Below are 24,223 nucleotides of genomic sequence, written 5' to 3'. Positions count from 1 at the left end.
GTATTGCTTTCTCTCAATCTAAAAAATCATTACATTTCTGAAAAGTTGAATGTAAAGTAAAATAGTTTCTTAAAAATTTTATTTATTTATTTATTTATTTTATTTTAACTTCTCTATATACATTGTAGTTTATTTTCGTGTCCCTTTACCCATTCCTCTTTCCTCCTCCCTCTCTCCCCTTCCCCCTTCCCAACTACATCATATCTGTTCATTTGTCTTAACAAGTTCAAGGAATTGTGATTGTTGTGTATCCCCCCCACACACCACTTATTTGTTTGTATATTTACTTATTTATTTATTTTTAGTTCCCACAAATAAGTGAGAACATGTGATATTTCTTTCTGTGCCTGACTTGTTTCACTTAATATAATTTTCTCTAAGTCCATCCATGTTTTTGTGAATGGTAGTATTCATTCTTTTTATAGCAGAGTAGTATTCCATTGTATATATATACCACATTATCCTTATCCACTCATCTGATGATGGACATTTGGGCTGGTTCCAACTCTTGGCTATTGTAAATAGTGCTGCAACAAACATGGGAGTACAGGTAACCCTACAGCATGATGATTTCCATTCCTCTGGAATAGGAATAGCTGGGTCATATGGTAGATCTATCTGAAATTGTTTGAGGAACCTCCATACCATTTTCCATAAGGGCTCCATCATTTTGCAGTCCCACCAACAGTGTATGAGAGTTCCTTTTTCTCCACAACCTCACCAGCATTTATCATTCTCAATTTTTAGGATATTAACCATCCTAACTGGAGTGAAATGGTATCTCAAAGTGGTTTTGATTTGCATTTCCCAAATGCTGAGTGATGTTGAGCACTTTTTCATGTGTCTTTTGGCCATTCGTATATCTTCCTTTGAGAAATGCCTATTTAGCTCCTTTGCACATTTTTTAATTGGGTTATTTGTTTTTTTGCTGTAAAGTTGTTTGAGTTCCTTGTATATTCTGGATCTTAAGTCTTTGTCAGATGTATATTTTGCAAATATTTTCTCCCACTCTGTTGGTTTTCTTTTCACTAAAGATTCAATGCAATCCCCATCAAAATTTCAATGACATTTTTCTCAGAAATAAAAAAAACTATCCAGACATTTATATGGAATAACAAAAGACCACAAATAGCCAAAGCAATCCTGAGCAAAAAAAAATAAAGCAGGAGGCAAAACACTACCTGACTTTAAACTATACTACAAAGCTATAATAACCAAAAAAGCATGGTACTGGCATAAAAACAGACAAACAGATCAACAGAATGGAATAGAGAACCCAGAAATCAACCCATATACCTACCGCCATCTGATCTTTGACAAAGGCACCAAGTCTACACACTGGGGAAGAGACTGCCTCTTCAGCAAATGGTGCTGGGAAAACTGGATATTCACATGTCAGAGAATGAATCTAGACCTGTACCTCTCACCATATACAAAAATCAACTCAAAATGGATTTAAAAAATTAATATATATCCCGAAGCAATAAAACTACTTAAAGAAAACATAGGGGAAACACTCCAGGAAGTAGGTGTGGGTACAGACTTCATTTATATGACCACAAAAGCACAGGCAACCAAAGGAAAAATAAGCAAATGGGATTATATCAAACTAAAAATCTTCTGCACAGTAAAATCGTTTATTGAGCTTGTTTGCATCATAAAGTTGGAAGTACATGGCTATGGTTAAAATTCTCCAATGTTGAGAACTTTAGAAAGAAATGGATTAAGATGATGATGTCAAAAGACACATCAACAGACTAAGGTATTATCTGTTCAGCATGCCTAAGATTCAGGTGCAAGACAGTTTTTGTAAAGGTAATTAGGCCAAATTTTCTTCAAGTTGAAAACAACGTTAGAGATCATCTAGCTCTAGGATTTTTGTTGTTGTTGTTTTGTTTACCAGAATCCCATGAAAGAATATAATGGAATGTACAACCTATCTATAATGATATACAAAATGTTATTTATATGTGAATATATTAATATATCATTAGAGAAGATCTACAGCTTCCTTGCATGTTACAAAAGGATTTATGACCCAGGAAAGACTAAGAGTCAGTAAGAATCAGTCAAGTACCTCATTTTAAAAGAGATAATTGGGACAAACATGGTTTGATAAAATTTTCTAAGTTATACTGGTACGTAGTAGTAAGGCTTGGTTGGATTAGAAGATCTCAAAACCTCAGACTAAGAATTATTCTATTGTACCATTTTTAAATAAAATATAGTTTTGAGAGCTATACTCTAAAGTTCTGTGGAATAGAAAACATTGATAATAATGCCTGTTAGTGATTTATAAGGTATCTTTTCAGTAAAATCTCTTAGTAAAGTTAGAGCAGATTTTTAATAAAAATGATTTTCCCAAGCCAGTAGCCAAAAGAGTACAGACATTAGAAGACAGGGAGAGATTTATTAATGTTTATAGATTATTTGACTGTCTTTCTAAAATACTCAAGGGAATCAATAAAACTTATTAAACATTATTATATACGTATTATTTGGGATTTCTATAAAATATTTCAAAGTCACTAGACTTTCTTATGCAGTGATAACTGGAACAATAAAAAATAGATCCTATCCACATATGAACAAAAATATATAATACTTAGAATAAACTTAATAAGAAATATGTGCAACATGTGTAAAGGAAACTACACAATTTTACTTAATTATATAAAAGAACATTTTAAATAAATACAGATTAAATACCATGACCCTGGATGCCAAAAATATCTCAACATTATAAAAGCATTATTTTCCCCAATTTAATTTCTAAAATTAACTACACTTAAAATGACATTTGCATTTTTAGGGGGTGGGGAATTTTTAAAAATATTGACCTAAATGACATGGGCTAGAATGGCTCCCTTCTATTTGCTGTACCAAAATTTAAGCAGTAGAATAATTAACACTCTGCTATATTGGTGTAAAATTAGACTGTCAAAGGAAGAAAAATGAAACTTGGTAACAGTCATAAGTATGCATAGTAATTAAGTATGATTAAAATTCCATATTTAATTAGTGAGAATAAATGAATTATTTGATAAATGATACTTGGAAACTGGTTAGGCATTTAGAAAATCAATTAGGTTAGGTTCAAGACTCAAATCAGCTACATCAAACTCCCCCTGACCACTAGAAATAAACCTTTTTTCTCTTCTATTTTTGAATGTTCACATTACCTCTTGGTCCACCCTCAAATTAATATTCCCTTGTGAGACATGCCTTCAACCCTGAACTCATTTAAAAACAGAAGCACTTGGCACTTCCTGAGCCAGAAGCATATTACTGTTCAGGATCTTAGCAGTCATCCAACTTGGGAAAACTAATAGGGTAGAACAGAAGAGGCCAGAAGTAGGCAGAATTTCCAGCAACTAGTCATAGGATGCTTTAGGAGGCTCATAGGAAGCCAGTGAACGGTCAGCAAAACATCACTTCAGAACAAAGACTCCTTGGAGAAAGTACTCAAAAAGAGACTCGCTCTTCCGAAGTCTACATCCAGCACAGAGCCCAAGATGTTTAAAAGCCAAGAGTATTCCCCAAGGGCTGAAAGACCAAAATAAGACTGGGAAGCAGCTCTTTGGAGGGATTTCGGATTTAATAAGAGCTGCAAGCAGTACCAATCCAAATTTATTTCCAGCTAGAAGACGAAAGCACATTAGAGCCACTAACTGAGAAAGGAAAGAAAGAAAAAGAAATAGGATGGGGAGAGAAGAGTTGAAGTGATTAGTTCACTTTTGTATCCTTGGTGAAATTAAAGTCGTATAAGGCTGAAACCATACCTTATGATTCTCTTCCGTCAATACTATCACATGGGCCCGAGGGGTGACAATCAGCTTTGTATCTCATTAATATTCACAACCAATAATTAATTAATTAATTAAAAAATTCCCAGTAGAGTTTCACAGAATAAAATAATTCTTTTATAGAAGGAAAAAAAAAAAAAAAGAAAATTCATTTATGGTTGATGCACTGCAACATCACACTAATCTCAAGACACTGAGTGAGGAAAAGGGCATCTAAAACCTACAAATTTAAATGGCATAGGAAACATTATATGAAATATAGTATAGGGGTTTCAGCAAAATACATACTAGGTACCTTAATAAAATCCAGATAGTAAAAGTTGCGCACTCACCAATATCATCACTAGAGAATAATAACCAGCCTCAGTCAAAAAGTATTAGCTGCTCAACACTTTTTATCCTCAGAAATATGTCATTGTCATTCTGGTTTTTACTTTCAGCGTCAAAGCTTATTTGTCTAACATATATGTTTTGGTTTAAAAAAAATATCGTAGTGAGTGGTTCCAGAGTTATGCTTTTGAATAGGCACTTTGAAATTTCACATTTTACATTTCAAATCAGTGACTTAGACTCAGTCAGTACGTAGACTGATACCCATAGTCCATGCCCATCGCCTTATTAATCTAGTAGTTATTTTTCACAATGAAACTATACAGACCAATGATTTATGAGCTTGCACTGTGTTCTTCTGTGATTGAGATAATAGTAAAGTTTGTTCTTTAGTAAAACCATACATGGAAGATTTATTATATATACAAGGGTACTTCAAAAAGTTCATGGAAAAATAGAGTTAAATAACAATGCAAATCTTTCCATGAACTTTTTGAAGTACCATATATAAATTTACTACCAATTTAAATTAAAAAAGCAAGTCACAAGCAATTCAGTTTTAGAGGGGTAAAACAGAAGAAAATGAGAAATTATTTTCATGAAATTGTCAAAAGATCTGAGGAATAAGTAGATTATAGATTGCAAGTCAATTATTGTATAAAAGGTCAGAGATACATTTTCAAAAAGGGCAGGAAAATGTAGATAATGTTGCACACAGACAATGTTTTATAAATCAGAAAACCAAAATGGCTTAACACGTGATACCTATAAACATTTAATAGTATGTGTACTTATATTAATGACTGTCAGATATAATTTTCCACTGAGGAAATTCAGTATTCAGATAGTCAAAATATACCAAAGAAATACACTTTTCAACAGAAACAGAATCATGACCTTTGGTTTCCTATGACTTTTATTGTCTAAACTTCACGGCAGTCCAGTTTTAACCACATGAGTAATGAGAATATTGTCTGTAACAGTAGAAATGATAACATACAGTACTATAAGGAAGTACAGACCCAGTGTAACTTCCAAACACTGAAGGAAGACTGATTTCAATTTTTTTCTCTTCTAATCTGAATAGGGTGATCTATTATGGCATAGAAGCTTTTATTTGTAGTTCACCTGTTCATTCCTACATTCATTCACCCAAATATATGTACTGTGTGTGGGCTCTCAACGCACACTAAGATCAGCCTCATGGAGAGAATCCAAAGGCAGGAGTTTGTGATATAGAGTATATCCAACAGTATATGCCCGTCTGTCTATCTGTCTGTTTCCAGAGAGGGAGATACACACATTTATACCTAATACATATATACGTCTATGTGTATTTGTGTATATTATTTTATAGCACAACACATCATAATTCTGTAGCACTTTTCAGTGTGCAAACTACTTTCATATGCATTATCATATTTAAGCTCACCAATGACCCTCCAGTTAGGTATTTTTTGTTATCTCCATTTATAGATGAAGATAAACTCTCTCTCCTCTTGTAGATTTACCATGAGATGATACACATAGTATCCCATATTTTAAAAAGATTAAAATCATTACTACCCTTTCTATTATGATATTTAGTTTGCCAACTTTTCCTAAGGTGTATCTTTCAAGACTCCAAATTCATAGGAGTCTTAAGTCCTATATAAGTCTTAAGTCTTAATATGATTTCAAGTTGCAAGCGTTCCTTAAAAGTGTTTCCTCCTCTCAAGGAACCCTGGCAACATGAAATCATATTAACTCCCACTCTGCTACCTGAAACACAAAAAGCCCCTTTCAAAGAATTGAGAACATTATCCAGTTACAAGCTAATTTTTATCCTGCTCACTCTCTAAATGCCCAAATAAATTTTAAACACAAGGGCAGACTACAGAGATAATTTATCTTCATAACTGGACATCCGTATATACTTTATTTTCCCAATTTTTATGATAAGCAAAGCTTATTGTTACACTCAAATAAAAGACGAAGGAAGTCTGAGTTTTTAAAATGAACCTTTTGCTCTGTAGAGCAAAAAAGTAAAATCTTGCTTCTAAAAGCATGGAAATGTTTTCTGTTTTCTAGAAGCCTTTATCAAAATACAACAGATCACTGACAATTCATTCAAAACTGATGGCATTTGATTTTAGTTTCTCTAAACTAACAATAATATAATTGTTTCTGATGGTAATATTTTAAGTACTGTGTTGTATTGCTTCAACATTGAGGTTAATTACTTCTCAATGGATCTCCTTGATTCATTAGGAATAAACTATATCCAAATAATCTTGCAGATATGCTGGGAATTGAAAAAAAAATCAGAGAGTGAAAAAAGATAGAAAAAACTGAATTGTCACTGGTTAGAGCTGTTTATGAGTATGAAATTCCTAAAAGTCTCAGGACTTTTTAAAACCTTGCTATTCAAAGTGTGGTGTAGGGGACCAGCAATGCTGATATCACCTGGGAGCTTGTTAAAAAAAGAAGGGTCTCGGCTCCATTTCAGACATACCGAATTAGAGTTTGTATTTTAAAGACATCCTCAGGTGGTTCCAGTGAACCTTAAAGTTCAAAGCACTGTTTTTTTTAAAAAAAATCAAGTCTGGGAGTCCCTCACTAGTGTTCATTTTAATGGTTGAAAACCATTTTAGGCTTTTTCTTCCATTTCTTTATTTCATGTATTCCCAAGAATGAGAATGTACAGGTAAGGGTTATCTAAAAATTTTTTTATAATCCTTTATACAAGGGTACTTCAAAAAACTCATGGAAAAGTAGAATTGAAAGATAACATGAATCCTTTCATAAACTTTTTGAAGTATCCTTGTATAAAACCTGAAAAAGTAGAGTGCTAGTAAATTCGATCTTCTGGAGGGAAATTTGATGCAGTTATTGAGATAATTAGCTTACAACATCATAGGCCTGGTCATTTTTCCTAACATGCTGCTTGCAAATGCTAAGCAGTTAATAACTAGTGAGCCCTTCAAATTGATCAGCATTTATGGTGTTTTATCCTATGAGGATCAGGAGATTTAGGATTCAAATTGTCAATGAAAATTCGAAAATGATGCCTGGTTTAATCCTTTTTTTCCCATTCTAGATTCTTGGGCTCTTTTGTTGTTGTTGTTGTTAGTAATACAGATACAATTTTAGGCATCTACAATGGATAAGCCTACTCCAGCCAAAGGACAAGAGATAAAAGCTTTTATTACAAAATGCTCTCTAACCTTTGAAGTAGATCATTTATTTTAAAGTTCAGCATATCATAGCCTTAGAAATAGAGATAGTTTCAAGAAAGAATATACGGTAACATTTTAGCTACAAAAAAGAGCTACTAGCCGCTATGCAATCTAGCTGAGGAAACAGCTTGGTAAGCAGAATTTTTCTGCTATGCTTATATAAGAAGCACAGGCTGTAGTCTGTGAGTGAGATGCATTGAAAATGACCACATCCCCATATTTCAGCTAATTCCATTTGACATAATGATGTCTTTAACGAATGTGATGGTTTATGTAATTACTGTAATAAATGTTTTATAAATTTTACTGTTTGTTTTTAAATGTAAGGGTAAAAGTTATTGCAGACATTTGGGTTTTTGTTTTTTTGTTGTTGTTGTTGGGTTTTTTAAATCTGGTTAATATTTTATTTGGAGAGGAGATTCTCCATTGCACATGGTAATGGAGAGACACATGGCCCCATTTTCCAACCCAGAAGGGTAAGATGTTTAGAGTCTCTCCTTGTCCTGGCAGGCATGTGACTAAAGCTTGGCCAGTTGAATTCTCTATCCAGGGACTATGAATGAGAAATGAAGGGGAGGCTAAGACAACTTCACAGGATCTACAAAGACAGAAAAATATTCAGGCCATCTCTGTGAAACATCAGCAACTGAACTTCTGCAACGGAGGAATCAAATTTGGAGCTGCCTTAGCTCTTGTTCTTTTCCCAAGTTCCAAGTTCTTTTTCTAAATCTTGTTCTCTATCCTTTTAATTCTGAGTCTGCATGTCCTGCTAATGAATTCCTTTTTTTTTTTTGTTTTTGCTTGCAATCAAGAATAATGACTGATATAGAAATAGCACCTCTTCACTAGATTTAAAGAGTATTGCTATTTCAGTTCTACATTGCTCATTGATGTAAGTTTGAGCATATGGCTGGAGTTTGAGGGCTTTAATTATTGGTAAGAGTGGAGGTTGTAGTAGTAATGGCGGTGGTTCCAGCTACAACACATGATGTGCCAGACACTATGTGAGGTAAGTCAACCTGAGTACATATGAAGGTCAATACTCCCACACCCATTCTACAGATGTATAAACTGAGACCATTTTCTGAAAAGCCAAGAGGTCATCTTGGCCAAAATCACAAGACTTCAGTAAAATGCTGAAGCAAGATTGAAATCCTAACCTTCTAAGCTTAAAATCAGAAATCTCATCAGGATCCTAGTGGAGCTCTTCAAGGGCCAATTTAATATCATTAACTGAACTTTATCTTCGTCATTAATTGGACTTTACAAGTGACAATTAAAACAATGTACCTATATGAACTGAGATATAAAGAAACATGCAAGGTCTTCTTACATATTTTTTGATGGATATTTATTGAAGTCCTCTTATAATTCTGAAACATTGCCTTGCAACCAAAACAAAAATTAAATTTTAAAGAGCATGCTGAGATTTAGTTGTGAAATGTCTCTTTAATGCAGTGTTAAAGCTTACCATTGGAGCACTATATCTAAATTTCATAAAAATTTGATATACCCCAACAAGCTTGTTGGGTGGATGTAGGACCTGTCTCCTATATTGGCCTTGAAAGGAAAATCTCCTATGTGTGTGCAATTGTGAGCTTATGTTAAAATTTTTAATTTTTTAGAGGCTGACTTTCAAATAGAAAGGGGTACAGATAAATTATGTTGAAGGTATGCAAAAGCATACAATTTTTTGTCCAGCACTACAACTAAACCCTGAAGGCAACACTTTTTAAGCCATTTCTTAATAATGTTACACATAAAATGATAAGTAGTCACAGCTTACAATACTTTCTTTCGTTAGAAGTAATTGTCATAATAAAATGATAGTGACAGCTGTAATAGCTAATATTTATTAAGCAGTTACTAGGTGCCAGGTACAATGCTAAGTGCTTCACATATGTTGCCTAAGTTAATACTAGCAACCTTAATTAGGTAGACACTGTTATTATTGACATTTCACAGATATTGAAAATGAAGCAGTGCAAAATGTCTTCCCGTTTGCTGGGGCTCTATAATCAAAGGATCACTGCTCAGGATAGAGCTTTATGCCTCACTGTAGCCTTAGGATGAACTCCAAACTCTAAAGCTTTGCATGAACAGTCCTTAAAGATTTAGTTCCTGCCCACCTACCTCTTTAGCCTCGTTACCTTACTGCCCCTACCACCACCATTCAACCTTTATGCCGGTTAGTGCACTTTTATAGTCATGTCTCTGCTGTCACAGATACACTCTCCTCAGCATCTGTAAACACAAGACTTATTCATGCTTTTAAACTCAAGTCATCTGTGAAAAGGCTTTGCTGATATTCTAGTTAGATTTAGTTGCTACTCCTCTATGCGTATTCCTGTTGTAGATCTTATGACACTGTAATATATCCATCGAATTATTTGTCTGTTTTTCCCACTAGACTTCAAGCTCCATGACATTAAACATATGATTTGTTTTGGTACCTCCAGTGCCTAACACAGGACCAAGCCTTTAATGGGTGCTTAAACAAATACATTCTGAATGAATTACCAAACTTCAAGTGATCACCCTGTTTGTTCTCCCACTCTCAATCTTCCTAGCCAGAGTTTGCTAAATAGCTATTCCCTATAATTTTATAATATTCAAAATCAGTAGAACAAAGTCTAGACAAAGAGTTAGGGAACCTAGGTTCTTGTACCATCACTGTCATTTAGTAATTGAATGACTTTGAGGATTGATTCATTCAACTCCTTTTTTCTTTTTCTTTTTTTTGCACTCTTGCCGTGTCTCAGGAACTGCACACCACAGTGGAGACACACCAGTGGACACAGGAGAACCCTTCCTTCAGGGAGCCTGCATTGCCTAGAGCCAGATTTGTCTTTATAAAATCTAATAGTTGGACTAAGGTCCTCCCGGATTTAAAATCCCATGAAACAATTAAGACACACCTCAAAATTCCTTTAAAATACAGTATAGAAATACATAAAAATATGAAGTGAAAGATAACACCAGAAAAATGATTTCATAACCAACCTCTGATATAGCAAGTCTGAAAGTATTAATTCTTCCTTCCAAAAATAGATATAAAGAAGTAACATTGTAACATCTTTTAAAGATTAATTCTGATTTGTTCTAATACAAAATATTGGAACTCTCTCTAGACGTAAGTAGTAGGTCTGCCAAGGACAAAAGGAAAAAAAAATCATTTCAGGGCAATTAACTACAATTAGAAAGGAATTGTATCCTCCGGGAAGATGAATCTGTTCTCTATATCTAACGTTAACCACAACATAATGAACAGGATTTCTAACCAAATTCCGTGTGATGAATTTTTTTTGACTGATGGTAGTAGGACTAAAAAAAGTAAAACTTATTATTTGTGGACAAATTACCTAATAAAAACTATATTAGGCTATAATCTCAATTGTTTCATCATGAAAGTAGGTAGGGAATGTCATAATTATTTAATTTGTGTCCAAATCTCAGCTGGAGAATGTTTTAAATGAACAAATGATGCAAGTAATTTTAGAGGAAGGGAAAGCCCATGCAGCCAAGCTCATAAACCCAATATTTACAGACAGAATTAGCACACTCCTTTCCTAATCATATCCTGAAAGGTGTTTGAATAGCAAATCTAATTCTCAAAAGATAAGTTCAGCTACTCTTATCATAGGTGAGTAAAACATGTCAATTCTTTGACATGCCATAATCATAGGATGTACTTCCTGACATATCCTCAAGCCAGTTGACATTGGTTGGTTGCAACCGATGGTTTATGTGGACACTGAGCTATGATGAGAATATATAAATATATATATGTGTATATATATATGAAGCGCATAATGTTGGGTTTGTTTTTTCCATGAAAATCATAAATCGTGGAAACTGAAGTAGACTTTCAGGTTGTATGGTGAGTTTTCCATATTGTAGGTGAGGAAATTGAGGCCTAAACAGATGAACAAAATTATTACAATTTGACAGTTTGTTGGTAACGGAGCCATGCTGGTAGGAGAGATCTACTGTCTCCTGGCCAAAGCTCTTCCAACCACTACATCATACCCATGCTCTCCTTGTGGGCTTGAGGTCCAGCTTGCAACCTCCCATTTATTGCATTGGATCATAACAGCAGGAGCACGAGTACAAGTGGAAGGGGACAATACAGAGGCAGTTCAGGTGGCTGGCTCCTTCTTTCTCGGCAAATGAATACCTCTTCATGGTTATGGGAAGGAAAACAACAGCTGGCTTTGCAGCAGGCCTGGCATGTAGGAAATGAAACAAAAAGCTTTCCTCATAACTAAATTTCAGAGCGTGAATAAGCTGAATTTCCCCATCTGGAGTCTCTTTGGCTAGACAAGCCTTACAAATTAATATGAGTGCATAGATCTGGGGCCTGAAGGAAATTAGGTCAGGCCTAGAAAGGAATCAGGGACTGACCACAAGTCAGAATTGTAATATGGATTCAAAACAAAGGGCAAAGATATGATGCTGTAATTCACTGAACACTATTAGGACGATGCTGCAGTATGAGATGAGGAAGCCTTCAAGACAAAGTTATAGAGAAGGAAACAATATTGAAGGATGGAAAAATGTTCTAATCCAAATACGAGTCAGACCTTGGTCCCTTTTTCAACCAACTCCTCCGATTCTCTCTCTCTCTCTCTCTCTTTCTCATTTGATCTCACCTTTAACTAGGATGTTTTTGCTTTCATTCTGCTGTTTTATTTCCCCCTTTTCCTTCTTTCTGGGAGTTGAGACCCACAGAAACACACAGAAAAAGTGCTTTGATAAGTAGGATAAGAAAACCATTCTGTGATGAAAACTGTCAGAACACATTAGTCTCTTTGTGTAGCTCAGGAATAAAAGTGACATGTGTAGCAGCATTTTTAAGAACCTGGACAGGAGATTCATTCTCTTGAACATGCTCTCTTAAGGTCTCCTGCTCATTCTCCAGTGATGTGCTTTGAAGGCTTTGTATATGTCCTATCATAAGAGAGTGGCATTTATGAGCACCAACACCAGGATGTTCCAAATGCATTCTGCCACTAAGTGCCGGTATGAAAAGACTGGGCATTTTTCTCTCTTGGGAGTTTCCTGTGACTTTATCCCTGTGCAAAGATCTGAGCTTCTTTTAAAAGTTCAAGATTGATTTTTGGTGGAGAAGATAAGTGAAGAATTTTCTAGCTAACTAAGAAACAGATTCTTTTGATTAAATGTCAGATTAAGAAAAAAAAATCCTATATAGGGTACTGTGACAATTCTCTAAAGGGTATGACTGTGAAAAGAATGCAGATATTTTAGGATAGAGGGCTATAGTCTTGAGAATTTTCATTTTCTATAAATTCCCCATGGTTGACACAAGTTCTAAAATGTGTTCATGTTCATAGTGTTTCAGATTCATTTATGCAGAATTATTTAACACATGGAAAATCTCCCTCAAACTCTGATGTATTATGGGGACACAAAATTTTAAAAACTCTACTTAGAAATATCCAGTCCTCTCTACCATCACAAATTCTCAAAGCAGGTTAAGTGTGGACAGTGTGTCATTATCCCTGTTTTTAAAAACAGAAGAATGGTAGGAATATCTTTTCTATTAACACCACCTCAAATACAAGTGATCATTTCCTTATGATTTGAAATATTGTAGTGATAGTCCATAGGCCAGTTGCCTAGTGTTTCCTGTTACCAGCCCTGTATCAGAGCATGTCCAGATAAGGTTGCACATTATTTATCTGAGCATTTCTGCAGACTTGCTGGTCACTTTGAACACTTAACTTTAGCTTAAATATTTAACCAATTAATGTTTAAAAAAATATAAAAGTTTGTTCCAGAAAACTTTTTTTGAATAAAATCACTGTATCATGGATCAAAAAAAAATTTAAAAATTTTAAAGAGATGAGACGAATTGTGACAGTAAGAAGGAATAGCTTTATAAACTCATCTTTCACCTCCTTCAAATTCTAGACAAATATTCCTTGTCAACTTCAAAATAGAAAATGCCACAAATGTAAGCCCTTACCAACTTCCCACTTCAGGAGGCTGTTGTCTTCCCTCTCCATTTTTCCAATGACATACCAGATACATGCCATCCAGTGTGCAAGGAGCGCAAACATGGACATGAGCAGAGTCAGGACGATTGTGCTATGTTGGGAATAACGGTCCAATTTCTGCAGCAGACGCAGAAGACGCAACAGCCGGACAGTCTTCAGGAGATGCACGAGAGACACCTGTGGCAGGAGACAGCAGCACAAGGTGGTGCATGGGTTAAATCCATGCCACGACATTTACTTTAACTTACAGCCATCTTAAATTCTTGAAATTAAAAATAGTTATATTTTTAATACTATGGTCATTTTTATGACTGTTGATGTATTACATCAAGAGTAATAAGATGAAGGAGAACAGGAGGAAGGATAGGAGGAAGAGGATAATTTAATTTCTTTGAATAAATACTTACCTTCCTTAATTAGGATTTATCTCTTTTTTCTTACCTGTCTTATTTCATTCAAGTTTATACATTCTGATACACAACCGAAACCATTATGGTATGGCATCAGGATTGAACCTAAGATGTCTCCACCCCCTTACCCACATTTTCTTTCTACCCTACTTCCCTTTCCCCTTGTAAGGGAGTTGCTTGATAACAATAATTCATATAGATTGAAGTAAAGGTCTAGAAAGAGGTAATAGAAGTAACTTAGGTTTTATTTCTTTAAAGATATAGACCCATAAAACTTGAGCAAGTTCTGCTTACAATTATCAGTAGCACCTCTTGCCTCATGCTGTACTATCTTCCTTCTCACATTATCAATGGACAGAGAAAGCATTTGCCTGACACACATACATTACGAGCTTTCTCTCAAACAAACACACTTAGGGAACCAAAATCAAATGAAACAAAAATTTTTGAAAAACTTCCTCGAACCTGCCTTTGCAGGTACTCATGCAGTAGTCTTGTAGCTAAGGAATTATTTTCCTGACTATAGGGCCCATTTGAAAAGTGTGCACCTCTGGTATCTACCAGAATGCTCAATTTCACTAGTAATAAGTGATGCACATAACACACTCTCTTTTCATACCCTTAATGAGCATTCTATTTTTTTCTCCTTTTTTTATTGAAACATAATTGATTGTACATATCTGTGGGGTACAGCATTGAATATCAATACCTGTGTGTGCAATATGGGATGCTCAAATCAGGATAATTACTATATTCAACATTATACAATATAATCAATTGTTGTGGCTCTGAGAGCATTCTAAAATAGAAAAGACAAATAAAATATTAACTTATATGGAAAGAGAATTTGACAAGTTCCTTGACCTTATCTAATTTCTTTGGGAGAGCCATAAATAGAGGGGAAGGAGGGGGTTTGTATGGCTAATTACAGTCTTTCCTTTACAAAACATAGTCATAAACAAGGTCACCACCTTTTGGGAGTTTGCCTTTGTAATTAGCCAGAATCAGTTGACTTCTCATTCTTTCCTCTTTCCCTTGAAATATATACCTACAACAATTCCTGACACATAATAGTAAGAGCTCAATAAACATTTGTCAAATGAGTCAATAGAGAAATTACTGAGATGCAAAATACTTCAAGCTCAGCATAAAAATAGATATCTAGTAAAACTGTGCTGAGTTGGAATCTTGTGAATTATTCTATACTCAAACACAATAAAATCTTAAGGGCACTTGGATTTGCCAGTTAGCTGTGCTCCTTTAGCAGCTCTGGTGATTTTGGTGGCATGTTATTATTATTTTTTAATTATACTTGTTGTTGTCAGAGTCAATAGCTTCCTGCTATAAATATGGATTTTGATTCTTGATGAATGACAAAAGATAGAGGCATATTCAATTTAGATTGAAATATGTGATCTGCAAAAAGAGAATTTTTTTTTACTCTTGGGAGGCTGTTCTGAATTTGTCACTGATGAAAATTATCGCTACCTGTAGATAGGTGCATTCATCAGAACCCCCTATCAAATGGCAGTTTCCCATTTTACCAAGTGAACGTGACCATCTACTGGATATCAACTGTGAAGAGAAAGGGAGGAGGGGAGAGGGACGGGGCGGGGGGAGAGAGAGAGAGAGAGAGTGAGAGAGAGAGAGAGGGAGGGAGGGAGAAGGGGGCTAACTAGAATATCTGAGGTCTCTCTAGGTGTCAGACATTTAGCAAAGCCTTTTATACAAATGTTACCTTTTTATGCTGTTCGGAAACACTAGAAATTTTTTTTTTTTAATGAGCATTTCAGGCCTATTTTGATGTTAACTTCCCCAAGAAAGACACTCAAATAGTAAGTGATAAAACTAGAATTCATACCTTTTGCCTTTTCTATTCTATCACACTTTCTATGTCTTATTCATAATTTTATCTCATAGTGCCTTTCATAGTGACATACCTAGAATATTTTAATAAATGAATGTGTGAGCTGCATTTACAAGAATGGCCATGAGCAATTGCGGGTAATTGTGGGCCGAAGCCTAAACATAACAACACATTTTTGGTGGCTGTAATGCATTTTTGAATATAATATATGAAGATGCACTTCTCTGGACACATTTTAGATTTGAGAGAAAAAACTTTGGCTGTTTATGTATTTACTTGTTTATTTTCTTCTTTTTGTAAGTCTTTGCTGTATAACAGCATAACTCATAAATTATTCTTCGTAACTTATGTTTTTCTGGGAAAGAAAAATAATATCTCGACCAAGCTTTTCTGTTAAAATAGAGTATTTCACCCTGGCTAACTTATTTGAAGAGGATAACAAATATATATGCCACTTTTCAAAATAATCATATGCTCGGTCCTGTGAAAAGCAGAAAAACTATCATTGAAAAGACATGTCCTCCTTCGTCTTTTTCTTTCTTTCTGACACAGATGTTGATCTATATCTTGCATTCTTTATAAAGCATTTATGCCAGATATCAAAAGACAGAATGACGAAAAGAGAACAGGACATCATTGAAAATGTACACGTTCTTAAAATTCATCAAAATATTAGACTTAGACTTTTTAAGAAATTGTTCATCCATGTTAACTTTGGGCAATGAGAATGTTAATGACATATAGGTATGTTATGTATTTTTGTTATATGTATATTTTATAATATAACTATATATTATGTATATACATATTTTAAATTATCCTGTCTGTTCAGTACCCAAAGAAAAATGGAACATCAAAAAATTTATTAGTATTTAGTAGTAGAGCAGCAAATTAATTTAAAACAATTCTATTAAATATCACCTATTCAACAATTTGCCAGGAGAATTTGGAAAATTTTCTTCAACATGTTGTGAATTATACACTTCCTTTGAATTTTTTCTGCAGTCTTGCAAAAACCTTGTTTTAAGTCATTACAGTTTCATTATAAAACACTTATCTAGTCAAATCCAATCTTAAAAAGCACTTTAGAAAGCCTAGATAACAATTCAATGTAGCACTGATTGAAATATTATATACCAGATTTTCCCTGGGAGCTTTCCTTTCAGTTGAGGTATAAACCTCTTAAAGATGTTGACACTTTCAACCTCCCAACTTAAAAAAAGAAAAAGAAAAGAAAAATACTATTGTACAGGCAACTAGTAAATGCACAAATCTAGTTAGGATTACAATTCTATATTGATTCTGAAGTCAATAATGACTGTATGTGAAACATTAATCACTTCATTTAATATTCAAAACTATGCTTTTACGTTCTTGAGAGAAAATATGATTTCTATGGGGGATTGTCAACTGACTAGGAAATGTGTTTAATTTGAACTAATGTTTAGTAAATTTTTACACACTAAAATTGATTTCTCTAGCTGAAAAATAGCATTAATGGTCCAAAAATGGCCTCCTTAAAAGTCTCTCTCTATATAAGGGGGCACTTGATACCTTTAAGAATATTAATCATTAAATAGTAAAAACAACTACTGCTACAATGGGAACTCTCTTTTCTATGAGGAAACATGAGGATAAAGTGTTTAGAAGAAGAAAGAAGAGAAAGTATAAGTATTAATGCAAATTCAAGAGAACTCTCAGGTTTTATGTTAGTCATTGTGCCATTTTTATAAGGATCCCAACATTTTTATAAAGATTCTTGAAAGGTGGTTGAATTCTCTTATTTTAATTTCAGCATCCTTCTCTATATTGATCAGTCTTCAGTTGGTTTAAAGGTTATAAAAGGAGAAAAGAAAACTCTCCACCAAATTCTTGAGGCAAACATCTGCCTAGATAATATAAATGATACTTATATTCCCACAGATGGTTTCCTTATTAAAGGATTTGTTTAGTGATTCTGTATTCATGATAAATTCAGCCTACTGGTCTATCCTGGTTCTGGGTATTTAAATAAGTAAAAACAGGTCATGCAAATTTCGAAATGAAGTAAATTCCTCAAGTGGAGAATCTGGCCTGCAGATTACTGGGCACCTTGGCATCTTTATTAAAGAGGGCACAAAGCCCCAGAAGCACAAATTGCCACAAACGCTTAAAACCTGAACATGGAAAAAATAAACATAGGCATAAAACCAAGCTTCGAGGCTGTGCAGAAAGGAGCTCTTTACTCACCACGGTGACGTTGAAAGCGTACAGGAGATCAAAAGGCAGAGCAGCGATTAGATCAATGATGAACCAGGTTGTGACATAGTGGATGCAAATTGATCTTGCCTCAAAGATAACTTGGCCAGACTTGCTGACATAAGTTGTTCGGAAATTTAAAATAATATCTGCTTGGGAAAAAAATGATAGAAAAAGAAGAGAGGGAGAAGAAAATAGAAAGAATGAAAGATGAGAAGGGAAGGAAGGAAGGAAGACAGGCAGGTAGGCAGTGAGAAAAGGAGGAAGAAAATTGCAGAAAAATTAAAATTAGGCAAAGGTCATCTCTAAGCCTACTTCAGATTGATAATATCCAAAATTTTTCCCTTCACAGACCCAGCTCAACTCCACAAACAGACACTGAAGAAAGGTAAAGAAAGTAATATTTTCTGAGCATTTTAATATGCTCCAGATAGGGGACCCATGTATTAAGATAATTAAGATGAATAATCATAGCAATAACAGCAATAGTCATCACTCACTAAATGCTCACTGTGAACCGAACATTGTTCTAAGAGCTTAGCATGTTATTTCCCTTAATTCTCAGAACATTTCTTGAAGCTGACAGCATTACCCCATGTGGAAGAGGCAGAAACTCAGTCCCAGTGAGGAAAAGTAACTCATCCAAGATTACATTGCCAAAAGTGGCAGAGATGATTTTGAATAATGATGATTTTGCAGTTCGTATTCCTCATTTTACACAATACTACTTAATTCTGTGTGCAAAAATTTTACGAACCTCTGTAGAGATATGAAATTCATCCCCATCCTGGCGGCTCTCCTATTAACAAAATACCAGGAGTTTCTGGTTTGGATTTCTAAGTTAAATTTCCCCATTCTATTTTAATGGAAGATGTCATCATTTTCAGCTTTTCCCTATATTGTTATTTATTATAAATTTATTGAGCTTTTCACAATACATGAGGTCCTCATGAGTGTTGGTTAAATGACAAAGCTGCAGCCAAGTGGGTTACCCGAAGCTCACTCCTGCTGTTTATGAATAAACATCTCTGAGACTGTTGTCTTAGGTCTTGGATTAAATATCATTAAGACCTTTTCCTTAATTTGTTTCAAGATTGAGTAAAACCAGGCCATAGGGAATTTCAGGATTGGTGCACACATGTAATTATTGTGTATTTTATGGACTGGCGACTCAAACAGAAAGAGTTTTCTCCATGAAACTTCATTTTTAGGGAGTGCCATGGTTCAGTTATTCAAGGATCAAAGGAGGGAATGTGAGAAGTAAATATCTCAGTCAATGAGACTAATAATTCAAGGAGTTATGAAGCCAACACTAAGTTCTGAGTAACAATACAATTATAAGATTAACTGGGATACTCTTTATAGCTAATTTAAGCCATTGAAAATAAGTAGAGCAGTGTCATATGAGGTTAAGAATTTGTTGATACCATGATCATGATAATGACATTGATAAACATCACTTATGATAGTGCTCATTGTATATAATTTTTATTTTTCACTTCATGGTCACATCTATGGAAGGCAGAATTCTAAGATAACCCCCAATAACCCTTGCCCTCCTATGATCCCCTCCTCTAGTGAGGGTGGAACCTGTGAACATGTTGAGATATCAATCTATTATCAGGTTATATGATATAACAAAAAGGAGATTATCCTGAGTGGCCTGACCTAATCTGGCTAGCCCTTTAAAAGCAGGCAGTGTTCTTCAGCTGGTGGCAAGTGACTGGAAGTCAGTGAGAAGAAAGGAGTGTGGAATTCACATGGTAAGGGACAGCAGGCAGCCTCCAGCTGCTCAAAGCAGCCCCTGGCTAACATCCGGCCAAGAAAATGGGGACCTCAGTTCTACAGCTGCAAGGAAATGAATTCTTCCAATAGCCACATGAGCTTGGAAAAGGATCCAGAAAGAAATACAGCTCAGTTGATGCCTTGATTTCAATCATTAGAATCCCTGAGCAGAGAATCCAGCTAAGCCATACCTAGACATCTGACCTATAGAAACTGCGAGATAATAAATGGATGTTTTAAGCTTCTTGGTTTGTAGTAATCTGCTATGCAACAATAAACAATACAACACGTATTATGTAATTTGGCTCTCATTAGAGATTTGTGAGGTGAGATAATATAGGAATTATGACAATGCAGATTACTATTATATTGTTATAGATAACACCTATATTTTTAGTAGGAGCCCAGTACTCTCCTAAACCCTTTTGGATTATAATCTCAAAAACTCCTTACAACAATATTAAGAGGTAGGCACTTTTTATTATCCCTTCTTACAGATGAGAAAATTGAGAGATAAAAGAGGTCAGATGACTTGCCCAGGGTCACACAGATGATGAAACTGAAGCACAGGATTAAATCTCTCAGGTAGGGAAGGAATAAGACTCAGATCCAAATCTGAGTTTCCATTCAGTGCTTGGACTTTTGGTGCCTTAACAGAGACCTGTCACATCACAGATGTGGAAGCAAGTTCTGGGTGACCCAAAAAGAAAACAATAATCCTTCAAGTCTATTGTGAATGACCTAACTTTAAAAAAATGGATTGTTAAAAGTCATTTTTGGTCAATATACAAAAATGCCTAGATATTTCTATTTTTAATATCAATTATATGAAAGGATGAAGTTAATGGATAAAGCACTCACATAGGATGAAAACAATCTCAGACGATTTCCACTGCAGAGCAAAACTGCTATCATGGCCAAGTACCAATGTGTCATTGAAGCGTGGCCACCAGCAGGGAGAGGGAGCCAGTGGAACGCCATCAGACTGTAAGGGCAGTATGTGAACTTTTCAGTCTTCCTCAACTTTCTAGGCTCATGTATTTCTGCGTTAGCAAAGCGGTTTAACAGATCAGGCCACTAACTTTTGAAATAAAGCAGAGATTTCAATTTCAGTGTTTCCAAAAGGAAGCCCAGGTGAACTCTTTAAGTTCTTATGAGTGAGAAATCCAGAGCTGTTTACTAGGTCCTTTAGTGATCTTTGGTTTCTACAACACAAGCTTAGGTAAGTCCCTAAGTTCTTACTGCACAAATTCCTTGTGTGTTTACTGATTGATCCCCAGGTCTAGTACAAACATCACAGAAAACTCACTGCTGTCATCCACATATCTGGGGCATTCCCATGAATGGAAGAATGAATGAAATGAATGACATTTGGTTGACTGATACAGCAAAATTTTTTAAAGCTATGTGGTATTTTTTAATTATGTGGCTGACTAAAGAACAAAATAGAGGTTCAGACTTCGGAATAGAGCAGGTGTTTTCTTAGATGCGTCACTACAGTGTATCAGTTTAGAAAGCTTTTAAAAAACTATTTGTTATTCAACTGAATTATTTAGATGAACAAAGATATACTAACTTTAGGTTGAAAAAGAAGTAGTTATGAGACTTCAAACACTAATAGCTATAATAGTAAAAGTATAAGTTTTTAAAATCTGTACACAAATATACAAATTTATTTTTGAAATATCTGTGTACTTTTAGGTTTATTTTCAGGGGAAAAACCTACATGCATATCATATTTGAAGATTTCCAGGACTATGGTACAATTTTCATGCAAAGACTGTTGGTTTATCAATGATTAGTATTATTTTTGGATAGCTGATTTCAAACAAAAACCTGCTTTTGTCATACACATAAGAATACACATAGTTCTAGTGTATTTACAAAACATTTTTTCCACATTCATTATTTTGTTTGGTTCCCATGCCATCTCTGTCAGGTGGACAACTTTCACCTTCATTTTACCAATGACTCAGAAGATTAAATTGTCTGAAGTCATACAGAGATGTCTTTTGACACTGGATCCCATTTTCTTTCCGTTATCTAAAAGATGACTGTACTTTTGAATATATTTTAGCAGGAATAGCAATAGGTCAGTTCAAGGAAATGCATTTCTGATGGCAATACTTAGATCAAATTCAGCATCAGCAGCACCCAGGTAAAAGAATATTAAATCAGAGTCACAGAATTAAATGGGGGGAAATACAAGCTTTCTTTGATTCTGGAACTACAAGGACTAAGCTTTTGCTCAGGGACGGCTGAGAACTCACTGTACTTTCTCTCCACTGATAAGGATGTGGTGACGTGGCAGTGGTGTTCGAGAACCAGGAGAGCTCAATGTTTGTAAATAGTCCCTTAAATGGGGACATGCCTAGTACAAATTCCTCAAGAATGAGGGAAGCATATAATAAAATAAGATAGTGGTGAGGAAGAAAAGAGCTTTCTAGATGTGTGTCCTTCATGAGAGACTCGCAGGGCAAAGTGAAGCTTCACCAACACTGGACACAGCTGCTCCTACCCCTGCAGCTGTCTCACTTCCCATCATTAGATTTCTGTATTTTTTGGCTAATTAAATCAGTATTTATTACTTAATAATTATTCAAATATTACAGTAAGATGCAGACTCCTGCAGACAATACATAACCCACCTGAAAGGCAGCAGGATGGTTTTCGTTTTGGGACATGTAGGAAGTGTAAGTATTATATTTTTCAACTTTATGTTAAAAACACATGGAAGTGTTATTCATTAATACCAAAATTTTCAATGTACTTTTCTTGTTGATTACATTTATTATCAATGTGCACAGTTGTTCATAAATACAACACACACGTACAGAGTTTGAATCGAGAAAAATATTCCAAAATCCATAGCAAATTAACTCAAAGGGATTTGCCATCTGGAAACCTTAATGTCTTCATGTGTTTGTATATGGATAAGCAACCCATTGTGGCACATGTTACTGGTATCATGTGAATAAGCAGAGAAATAGAGTATTACCATGTGAACTCTATGTGGTTTGCAGAATTTCCAAAAATTGGTCATAATATACCCCACCAAAACATAGCAGAATAAAATTGAATTCTCTGATGATTCAGGTGGAAGCTAATTATTTTGTAAGATAATTAATCTGCCTTGTTGCATTTCAGTTTTACACAGCATTCTTAAAAGAAAAACAAATAATAGGGAGAAAAGTATATACATATTCTGTTTTCATATTAAGACTTCCAAAAATGAGTGTTTCATTTCTCTCTGACTCTAAATGGCTATGTATGAGGACTGAAAAAAGAAATGTTAAATCCATGTTTTTCTATTTTAATTTACTTGAGAACTATGTAATTAGAAAGTACAAAAAAAAGGGAGGGTTAAATTCGATATGGCATAAATTAATATATTTATTTTCCTTATTAACACGCATGCCAGATGGGAAACAATTTAAAAATCATATTGGCTTACTCGCCAAAAGGTAAATTAAAATATAATGGTGTGCGCGAGAGCATATGCACCTCATACAAATAATTAATATCTTCATTTAGCCATTTCTTTAAAAATTAATCAACGTAGTACAGTGTGGGTGGAGAGATATTCAATAAACCAGGGGCCCAACTAATATTCTAAAAGTATTTTGTCTTTTTCATTGCCTGTGAGGCACTCCTTCAAACCCAGTGTGAGGTCACAGCAAATTTGAGCTAGAAGGTATGGAAGAATGATAGAAAGCTGATTGATGAAGAGACTTGAGAGACTAACAATTCTAAGAATGATTGTAATTGATTGCCAGGATTAGTGGATGAGATTTTCATACCACTTCACTTTTGCTCGTCTTGTCAGCATTTGTTCCTCTTGCTTACCTTTTTTTAACCTGTTTTTTAAAAAACAGTTTGTTTTATTTATATTTTTTCCTCTTTTTTATGGCAGCTGTTTGGCACAGGGAACCAAACCCTTGACCTTGGTGTTACAAGTCCATGCTTTAACCAACTGAGCAACTGGCCAGCACCCCTGCCACACACACACACACACACACACACACACACACACACACGCATGCACTCTTGTTTATCTTAAAGTGAAAGATTTATGGAAAAGAAAGAGCTGTAGGCCCAGTGAGAGGAGCACTTAAGAACAACTGCAATTAGAAGAAAAGTAGAGGTTGAAAAAAAGGCAACCAGGTGGATTGAGGGGTGGTGCTGCTGGTACTGGCTTCTGTATTGTATCAGTAGGGGCCAATGTCATCATGGTGGACTCTTATAGGTTTTGACCTTCAACATCAACATCATATGGACCCATATAGAAGGGAAAGGATCTAAAAATCCTCTCTCCTATTGTCTCTTCTAATGCAGGGACCCCATCCATGTCATCCTTGATAAGGATATGGTCAGCCAGTCACTGAATGCTTATGGTAATGGTGAACACTCTGTTTTTTAAGAGGACAATATTAGTGGGAAACATCCATCATTAGGTATTTCTTACTTTCCTCAAATTAGAGGAGATATCTTCTTCCTTTTCTTTGTTTCGAGTTTTGTCCTCAACAGTCACATAGAATGTATTGTTCTC

General features: G+C 34.9%; 1 protein-coding gene across 1 annotated transcript in view; it reads right to left on the bottom strand.

The window, feature by feature from the left end:
• KCNH8 (potassium voltage-gated channel subfamily H member 8) overlaps window positions 1–24,223 on the bottom strand; it is a 375,230-nt gene that overhangs the window by 106,620 nt on the left and 244,387 nt on the right. Inside the window, exons 6-7 of the mRNA XM_063115036.1 lie at window positions 17,881–18,038; window positions 13,344–13,551 (exon numbers count right to left, since the gene is read on the bottom strand). Coding sequence (XP_062971106.1) covers window positions 13,344–13,551; window positions 17,881–18,038 — 366 coding nt within the window. The remainder of the gene's footprint in view (window positions 1–13,343; window positions 13,552–17,880; window positions 18,039–24,223) is intronic.

The sequence above is a fragment of the Cynocephalus volans genome, chromosome 11, assembly GCF_027409185.1.
Source record: "Cynocephalus volans isolate mCynVol1 chromosome 11, mCynVol1.pri, whole genome shotgun sequence".
Classification (NCBI taxonomy): Eukaryota; Metazoa; Chordata; class Mammalia; order Dermoptera; family Cynocephalidae; genus Cynocephalus; species Cynocephalus volans.
Note: the sequence above shows the minus strand (reverse complement) of the source record. Positions and strands in the feature narration are given on the sequence as shown.